Source organism: Triticum aestivum, chromosome 2D (genome assembly GCF_018294505.1).
Source record: "Triticum aestivum cultivar Chinese Spring chromosome 2D, IWGSC CS RefSeq v2.1, whole genome shotgun sequence".
NCBI classification, from domain to species: Eukaryota; Viridiplantae; Streptophyta; class Magnoliopsida; order Poales; family Poaceae; genus Triticum; species Triticum aestivum.
Window position 1 is genome coordinate 550781657 of NC_057799.1, and position 9557 is coordinate 550791213.

Below are 9557 nucleotides of genomic sequence, written 5' to 3' on the forward strand. Positions count from 1 at the left end.
CAAAAGCCTGAATATGTTTCCGATTTGTATGTAAGACACGCTTCGTCTTACGCCTTTTATAAGCGAGAAGCCTGAATTTCTGCTTTCTTTTGGTAGACCCGGTATGTAATAACGAATCACATTGATCTCTGTCTAAATAGATGAAACTTGGTACTGAGTTATTACTTTATTTACCTATAATATGGTATGTAATGACAAGAAAGTTGAGAACTACGTAATTTCTACTTCGTATGTCTGTATGTTGTTTAACTATATGTTTGTTGGCGAGTGTTTCTTAAATAGTTAGCTGGTCCCTGCCGTGTAATCTGGTGAGCCTTTTGATGCTCTCTTCAATTTTCGATCTATTATTTGTGTCTGAATGAGCTTACCGATGCTGCTACTAAATACTTATGTACATGGCAACTCTAATAGAGTTTTTTTTGCGCGGTAACTATAATAGAGTTTCAACCTGGATCAGGTGCAATGTTAAATGACTGTAAATTCGATTGTTTAAGACAACTACATGTGCTATTTTTATATTTGCAATGCTTCAATGACTGCATTACCGGGTTAGATATGACTATACCAGGCAGCACCGGCAAGCCGCACTCCCTACCTAGTTATCACGTATACGCAGCTCACGACATGCCGAGGTCGTAGTTTTTCAATCATTTGGCGTGAATGTCTATTTTCATCATAGGTGTGACTATCCGCGTCCAGTTGACCTACCCAATGAAATCCATAAATGATTTCGGCAAAAGACTTGCCTAAGAGAATCACAACTAAATTTGAAACCAAATGAAACTAGAGAAATTTGAAAGAACTCTATAGTCAAGAACACGGGAGAAGTAAAGTGAATGGAGACATTTTGGCAGTTTAGAAAATACCTCTACAAGGGCTCCTCCTCCTCCTCCTCCTCCTCCTCCTCCAAGAAAGGAAGTTAGGGTTCGTGCCTCTCGCCGGCGCAGGCGCAGGTCCGCCTCGTCTTCGGTGGCCCTAGGGCCATGGAGGCGCGGTGGATCCTGGCAAGGGCCGGCGGGAGGGTTCCGTTTTTAGTCGTTTTATTCAATCTTGTTAGGGTTTGTGCCCTACTCAAGAAGGCGAGACGGCGGCGGCTCCCTGAAGATGGAATAAAGGTCTCCCCGCCTAGCCCCGTTCCGGCGGTGCGTCTAGCATCGTTGGTGGGCGTGTGGAGGTGTGTCTCCGGCAGATCTATCTTTGGTGGATTTGCTCGGATCTCGTCATTGTTCGTCTACGTTCGTGTGTCTTCGGTTTGGATCCTTCCGATCTACGTTATTTTTAATCAGCGGCGGTTCCTGCTCTGGGGTGCTGGTCCTATGGGGTCTTAGCACGACGACTTCCCGACTGTCTACTACAACAAGTTGTGCCTGGCTCCGGTGATGGAGGGGCGATGACCGCGGCGCGCCTTCGGCTCGCTTCGGTGCTTGTAGTCGTCGCTAGGTGGTCTACGGATCTGGATGTAATTTTTATTTCTGGTGTTCGTTGTACTGCCATGATTGAAGATCAATAGATTGGAAGTTTTTCTGAAAAAAAAAAGAACACGGGAGAAGTAACAAAAGAGCTGCTGGAATGAGCTGCCCCTTCTTCCAATTTTTCTTTAACGGGCTTCTTCAGTTTTATCTCGTAATCACGCTCCTTGTAATGTAGAAACCATATAGTGAGGGGACTTTTTTTTCTTCCCATTTTCATATAGCAGTTTTCAGGCATTTTGGAAAAAGCAAAGTCGAATAATAATCGGAAAAAAAATCCCATAATAAATCTCAAAAAGTTTTTTTTTTTTTGAGACAATCAAAAAGTGGACCAAGCAATACCACTTGCCGCTGCGCACATGCAGCCCATAACGAGAAACGAGGTCCAGTACGTAGTTCAACTCGGCCCGGTCCAGCACACGCATATCGGGTTCTCATTCCGTCGCCGCACCGCATCGTCTCTGATCGCTGACCTCCCTCGCCGTCCATCGCCGCAACTGCAAAACCCTCCTCGCCGTTACCCCCGCGACCATCCATGGCCACCTCGACCCGAGCACCGCTCCCGCCGTCCGACCCCGAGAAGGAGAAGCCGCTCGCCCGCTCCGCACCGGCAACCGCTCCCGCGTACCTCGCGAATCCAGGTCCAATCTCCGTAGCCGACGACCCCCTGGAGGCGCAGTTTCTTTCACCGTCTCTACCGTCTTTGATTTTGGCGTCATTGCAGGGAAGAAGACGCACCGCCGGGTGCCGATGACGGACGAGGAGCGGGGGAGGATCAACCGCCTGAAGGAGCTGCACGCGTCAGGGATCGAGGAGCTGCACGAGCTGATGGAGATACATAAGGAGCTGCGCGACTACCACGACGAGCTTCTGTTCCGGCGGAGGTGCCTGGCCGCACGCCTGGTCAGCCGGATCGCCTTCCAGCGCCGCGACGCCGCCTATATCAGGCATCAGCTTGGCCTTGGCCTGAAGGTGGGGGATAAGCTGCCGGAGGAGCTCAAGCAGTCCAGGCCGCCGATCTCGATGGCCCTTTTCTTGTGGCATGAAATGGGCAGGGCCTTGTACATCGGCATGGATAACTTCATGGATGAGTACAGCAACACCGAGGAGTACCGGAGAGGGATGCTGGCGTTGGTGCCCGGGGCTGTCCCTGATGAGAACGGAGCCCCGCCAGATTGTGTTGCCCCCCAAGAGTAGGAATTGATCGAGTCTGTTTGCTTGGTGTGGATGAGTACTTGTTTAATCCTGAGAACGAAATGTTGCTATGTTCAGGTTCAGGGTGACTACTTGTTTGATTCTATTTTGTTGAGGATGATTTTTTTTATGGCTCGAGTGCTTCAACAAATCATGTGGACTAGTCTTTTAGTTTTGAAAATTTCAGTCATCTTGTGCGCAGATTGCTATGTTCTGAACTTCTGATCATGATTACGTATTTTTTTTGCCTAGGAAACTATATGTAACTTGGCATGAACAGTTATGCAGAGAGAACCTCAATCTGAATATTCCATGGTGACTGCGCCGGCACGGAAGGAAGGTGCGGTGGACAGTAGCCATCCTGCACCGCTGCCGCCGAGTGTGTCGCTCCTTGATCCACTTCAGTGCTCCAAAGCTACGACCTACCTACGAGATTTGGTCTTGGACACTAGGTATGTGGCAGGATGGCTTAGCAAAAAGAAAATCTAATTCGGGAAATCAGTGATCTGTGAAAAATGAAGTAAATCTGTATGTTACTAGAGAGAAACATTTCAGAGTTTAAAGTTTGAACTCAGGCAAACGATTTCAGATGACTTTAGTCCAACTGGCTTCAGAAACTGTGTTAAACCGAGACTACTAATTATGATTTTCCATCTTATTCAGGACCTCTTTCATGATTTCAAAAGGATATGTAACTATATGTAACTTGGCATGATCAGTGATGCAGATAGAACCCCAATCAATCTGAATCTTCCATGGTGAGGAAGGAAGGTGCGGTGGACCGTAGCCATCCTGCACTGCTGCCGCCGAGCGTGTCGCTCCTTGATCCACTTCAGTGCTCGAAAGCTACGACCTGCCTACGAGGTTTGGTCTTGGACTGTAGATACGTATCTGGCAGGATGGCTATTGCAGCAAAAAGAAAATCTAATTCAGGAAATCAGTGGAGTCTGAAAAATGAAGTAAATCTATGTTACTAGAGAGAAACATTTCAGAGTTTGAACTCAGGCAAAGCATTTCAGATGACTTTAGTCCAACTGGCTTCAGAAACTGTGTTAAACTGAGACTACTAATTATGATTTTTCCATCTTATTCAGGACCTCTCTCATGATTTCAAAAGCATAATACAGATGTGCTGACCTCCACCTTATGTGTCTTATGTGTTTCCCTTGATGTTGAGCCATTGAGCCTAATCACAAGGCCAATGCTATAAATAAACTACATTTGGAATCTCTGTGGTTTTGACCAGCCTGCTCTGTTATGTCTTTATTTGTCCTTTTTTTCGAAACATGAAAGGACCAATCACAAGACCAATTGTCTTTATTTGACCAGCCTACTCTGTAGTTTCCATTTTGCTTCAAAACAATGCTATAAACAAAACAAAATGAGGTCTACTTGCCAATGAATACCGAGTGAGCCTGCTGGATCCATACTATCAAAGTGTTCTGGTGTACACCAAATAACTGTGAAGCAAATCATCTTTGTTGTTGGCTTGTTGCCCATTTTATTCTTGTGAGACAAATAGTTGATTACTTATCCTGAGCACTACATATATGGCTCACAGGAAAAAGCCATGATACTGAACTCTGCAATTGTGTGGTATATATGTGTGTACAGTAGTACAGTATATATGCCTCTTCTCCTGTCTCCAGCTACATTTTCGTCTATCTCTAGTCTACTGCAAGTCTGCAATGCTATGGCGCGACCGACCGACCGATCATGATATGGAGATTGTTGTGAGGATTGGTGAGGATCAAGAAGAGGCCCTGTGCTCGATTTTGACGGGCAGGCCAAGCAGCGGCGACGGCATGGGGTTCCTCACGAAGGTGTCCTCCTTGCAGCAGAGCTTCCATCTGAACTGCCTCACAAGGTGGTGCATCGTCACCAGCGTCTCGATCCTGGAGAACTCTATCCCGGGGCATATCCTCGGGCCGCCCCCGAAGGCGACAAAGGAGCACGGCGGCGCCGCCGCCGACGCCCTTTGGTTCTCGGTCTCGAACCGGGACGGGTCGAACTTGGCCGGCTCATGGAAGATGCTCGCGTCCATGTGCGTCACGTTTGCCGTCCAGAACACCTGAAAAACGTCATATCAAGATTCAAGAGTTTGCATCAGCTTTCTCGGCAAGCTGGTGATGCTATGAGCCTATGATTGGTGTGGGTTGACCTGCCATCCTTTTGGGATGAGGTAGCCATCGAACTCGGTGTCCTCGAGTGCTCTTCTGAAGTTGCCGAAGATCGGAGGGACGACGCGGAGTGTCTCCTGCGCGACCCGCCATGTGAACTTCATCTTCGACAGATCTTCCCAGGTGAGAGCCTCGCCGTCACCTTTGTTCTTGGCAATCTCCTCATGCTCTGTGTCACGAAACGAAACACACATCATGACCATGGCAGAGGTTGGTAGTACTTTGCTTCACCGGTCAGTCACTTGCCTTGGACCATGGCGGCGAGGGTGGCATCGTCGTTGGCAAGGTGGCGGACCATGAACGTCATGAGGATGGACGACGTGTCGTGGCCGGCGATGAGGGCGACCATGGCGTTGTCCACGATCTCCTCGTCGGTCAGCAGCCGCTCGCCATGGCCGTCCGTCAGGCCGAGCAGGCAGGTGATGAGGTCGCTGTTCCGCGACGCCTTGCCGTTGCCTTGCTCCTCCTCCGCCTGGCTGGCCTTCTTCTTCTCCCGCGTGATCCCCTGGAGCACCCGGCGGGCCCTGCCGCTGGCCTTGAGGCTCCGGCTGAAGGCCGTGAACGGCAGGTTCACCGGGACGGCCCACATGCCCTCGATCATGCGCACGAAGTCGCCGGCCAGGGCGTCCCGCACGGCGCCCCTCTCGAGCCCGAAGAGCAGCGCGGAGATGATGTCGAACGTGAGCCGCTTCATGAGCGGCAGCACCGTGACGGTGGCGCGGCCGGCCCAGTTCTCCTCGAGGTGGCGCCGCACCTCGCCGTCGATCCTGCCCACGTACGCCTTGAGCATGTCCGGCCGGAGGAACTCGAGTAGGGCGCCGCGGACGCGCCGGTGGTCGGCGCCGTGGAGGTCCAGGATGCTCTTCTCCCCGAGTATCCGCTGCACGGACCGGGGCTGCCGGGTGGAGAGCGCGCCGCTGAAGAACAGGAACTTGTTGGCCGCCGGCCCGGCCAGCAGAACCGTCGGCTTGCCGAAGAGAGACAGCTTGGACACGGGCCCGTACCTGTCGATCCGGTCCTGTATCCACCGGCTGCCGCCGTCGCCGCGCATGGCCCGGAGGAGGCCGAGGCTCTGGCCGATCACCGGCAGGCCGAGGGAGCCCGGGGGCAGGTTGCCCGGCTGTGTCCTCCTGGCTCTAGCGAGGAGGTGGATGGCAACGGACGAGGCGGTGACAACAACGAGTGCCACGGCTATGGCCAAATAATCCATTGGAGAGGGGTCGGTGTTAAGATGACACTGACTGCTGCTACCTGAAGCTGGAGCTGAAGACGAGATATCGGAATATATAGGCGAGCATGAGCAGGTTGTTTCTGCGGGAACGAAATTGCTGTCAGATGGCGTAGTTCAACACGTAACCATGATGCACCGGAGATTCCAAACAAGAAAGAATCCGCCATTTCCAACGAACTTGAAAACTCTGAGATGCCATCTTGGTAGAAGACAAAAAGGGTATATGCTCTTGAGGTAGAAGACAAGTCCTAGGAAGCGATGACAGTGCCATCATCCGTCAATGATAAGATGCACGCATGAAATTGGCAATTCTTTTAGGGCACTACTATGCGCCGCCGGACCGGCCAAGGGTTCGGCCGGTCGTATCCAAACCGTCAGATGTAAGAGCTGGTGGCCGTCAGATTATCCTTATCCCTTCGCACAAAGTCAGCGGTCAGCTCTCTCCTTCCCACGCACGCACTCCTCGCCAGAAGAAAGAAGTGAAACGACGCGCCGCCTGCAGCCGGCACGCGCCACCAACCGTGCGTCTCCTGGCCATGGCCGCAGCTCCCCTTTGCTGCGCGTCTCCGTTCATGGCCGCAGCATCCGTGCAACGTCGTGGCAGCTTTTGTTGCCGATTGTGGCAGCTTCTCTCACCGGGCTGCTCCAACCGTGGCCTCCGCTCGCCACCACCGCACCTCCGCTCGCTGCCGCACCTGTCGCTGGCAATACACACCCGTTGGTCGCAGCTTTTCAGCCGCCGCTCAGCATCACAACATCTCGGCTCACCAGTTCCAGCAATTTCGAGTGCCGGTTCCAACAAAAAATGTCTCACCGCCGAGCCACCGTAGCTCGTCGTGTTGCCGGTTGCAGCTAATGGTGCTGGTAGTTGAAGCAAATCGAGATGCCGGTTGCAGCTCCGGCAACCCGTGGTTGTAGCATCTGCCACCGCCCGTTCCTGTATCCCCGTCGCAGTCGGTCCCAGCAACATGGTCGGCTGTAGCAAAAACTGATGCGGGTCGTAGCATCTTGCAACACTAGATGTAGCTCCGGCCAGCCGACGCTCGACCCGTTCACCGGCGGTTCCAGCAAAAAACAGATGACGTTGTAGTAAAAAATCCCGCTAGATGCAGCTCCGCCACATGTCACCGCTTGTTGTAGCATTTGTCACCGTATCTGTTGTAGCAAAACGCGCCATCGGTTGAAGCTTTTTTGCTCGCTGGTTCCATCTTTTTCCAGCGCGTGGTCACCGCGGTCACCGCCCGTCGTAGCAAAAAATTCTACAGGTTGTAGCACTTTGGATTGCCGGTCGTAGCATATTTTGGTGCCGGTTGTACCACCGCCAAAATCACTGGGTTGCCGGCTGATGGCGCCACGCCTTGGCCCAATGTAGCACTTGGTTTGCCGATTTTAGCACACCGTGAAGGTGGTTCCAGCATCTCTAGTTACGGATGCAGCACCGCGCCAGGCCAGTCCTAGCACCGCAGCCGGCCGGTTCCGGCAAAAAAACGATGCTGATAGCAGCACCGCGCGACACCGGTTCCAGCAAATCCTGTTGCTGGTTGCAGCACTGCATCAAATTGGTTATCCCTGCCCACTGGTGCTTCAGGACCAGCAATGGCGGTGCGCGCGAAACACGAGCTGCAGCTCCTCCGGTCCTCACGTAGGGCGACGATGTTCTTCGTTTGGGGAGCGCCCCTCGTACAATAGCTTTAGCTATGGCGTCTAAGAGAAAAAAAGAGCAGCGAGAGCATCAGCCATGGCGGGGAGGTAGAGAGGAAAAAGGGGACGGGATATGTGGACGGGTGTGCGGACAACAGCTCACGACAGAGGATAAGAAGAAAAAGCGGGGGCAGTGCGCAGGACCCCTGGGATGACGTGGTCTTGTTTTGTGAGCGCTACGCGTGACATTAGCGAGCGGACCGGCCGAAGCATCCGCCGGTCGACCGGGTGTAAACGTTTACCATTCTTTTAGGAGTCCGGACAACTATTGGCAGAGCAACACTACAATCTGTCCCTCTTCGAGGAGCATCGACTGGCGGAGGAGCAGATGGATGCGGAGTGCGAGTCCATCGTCGTCGTCGTCGCATACATGGTTGCGGTGACCCTAGCTCATCATTGACGTCAACCGGGCGATGCTCGTGTCTGTGCACAACGCTCACATCATCCACAACATTGGCAGCTCCGCGACGATGCGCAACCAGCTATTCGAGGGACTGGAGGGGGAGGACGACAACGCTGCAGCATCACAATGATATTGCCAAAGAGGCATCCTTCGGCAGCTCCGCCTCAATCGCGTCGGCTGCCAATGACGACGAAGTAGGTCAGTCCTACGCAGGACCGTCGACCTCACATATGACGCAAAGTTGTAGGGTTGGTTATTATCATAATTTTATTATAGGGTCCTTTTGCTATGTACAAATTATTTCACAAATAAATGAAAATTCGGTGTCCGCTTCTATTTTGATGACTCTAGTTGATTTATCTATTTTTAAAACAAAGACGTAAGGAGGATCTGACATTAAATTAATAAAGCCCACCAACTAAACGGAGACACATGGGTTCATCAAAACGAAAATAAATCAGTTCAGAACGATGGGGTACATGGCCGAAGGCCCATAAACAGAGCACATGGGCTCAAAACACAACAGAGACACAGTTCCCTAAACGACCCCCAAAGGGGGATGAGCGACGGGAGCTCCTATACAGCGCTACAGGCGCCCGTTAACGATCCGGCGCCTGCAGCGCTGCTAGCATGGGCCGGCCCACTAGCATGCTGCCCCAAGTTTTTTTCATTTTTTTACGAAAATAAAAATATGAAATGAAGAAAGGTTTACAGATTTAAAGAAAAAAGTTCATCCATTTGAAAAAATACGTTCACATCTTTAAAAAGGTTCATAAATTTTGAAAAAGTTCATCAATTTGAAAAAAAACTTCATTCAAGTTAAAAAAAGTACATCCAATTTAGCAAAAGTTCATAGAAATTGAAAAAAAGTTCATGTATTTTTAGAAAAAGTTCATGGAACTGAAAAAAAGTTCATAAATCAAAAAAAGTTCATCCATTTTTAAGACAAATGTTCATTAAATTTCGAAAAAGTTCATTAGTATTCAAAAAAGTTCATCAATCTCAAAAAAGTTCACAGAATCTTAAAAAAAAACGTCCATCGGCGCTTAGATGGGCCGGCCCATTTACAGACGCCACAGGCGCCAGTTAACAAATGCACGTTAACTGGCGCCTGTGGCGCCAAATAGGAAATGCCATGAGCGACTTAGTCGATGTGTTGAAGTTTTTCCATCGTCTGCTGCATTGCTTCAACATCTCGACATTTTCCGAACGGGGTCCATTAGTGTAAAAAGAGAAGGTATTTGAATATACAGTCAACCGGATGAGAAGGGAACACATACTCAATGGTAGTTCCGATTGAATGACCGGTGGTCTGAATACATAGGAGAGCGATCGACCTGAAAAACATTCGGTCCAGCCCTGTTATTAATCTAGCCGAC

At 50.8% G+C, this 9557-nt stretch overlaps 2 protein-coding genes across 2 annotated transcripts; one reads left to right on the forward strand and one right to left on the reverse strand.

Moving 5' to 3' along the window:
* Positions 1–1883: 1883 nt before the first annotated feature.
* LOC123049928 (uncharacterized) lies at positions 1884–2864 on the forward strand. The gene is made up of 2 exons (XM_044472777.1): positions 1884–2110; positions 2194–2864. The coding sequence occupies exons 1-2, from the start codon at positions 2005–2007 to the stop codon at positions 2664–2666; spliced, it is 579 nt and encodes a 192-aa protein (XP_044328712.1). The 5' UTR covers positions 1884–2004; the 3' UTR covers positions 2667–2864.
* Positions 2865–4308: 1444 nt separating this feature from the next.
* On the reverse strand, positions 4309–6127 carry LOC123049929 (cytochrome P450 716B1-like). The gene is made up of 3 exons (XM_044472778.1): positions 5090–6127; positions 4825–5012; positions 4309–4734 (listed from the first exon to the last, which is right to left on the reverse strand). Exons 1-3 carry the CDS (start codon positions 6051–6053, stop codon positions 4414–4416), a joined length of 1473 nt encoding a protein of 490 aa, XP_044328713.1. The 5' UTR covers positions 6054–6127; the 3' UTR covers positions 4309–4413.
* Between the last annotated feature and the right edge of the window lie 3430 nt (positions 6128–9557).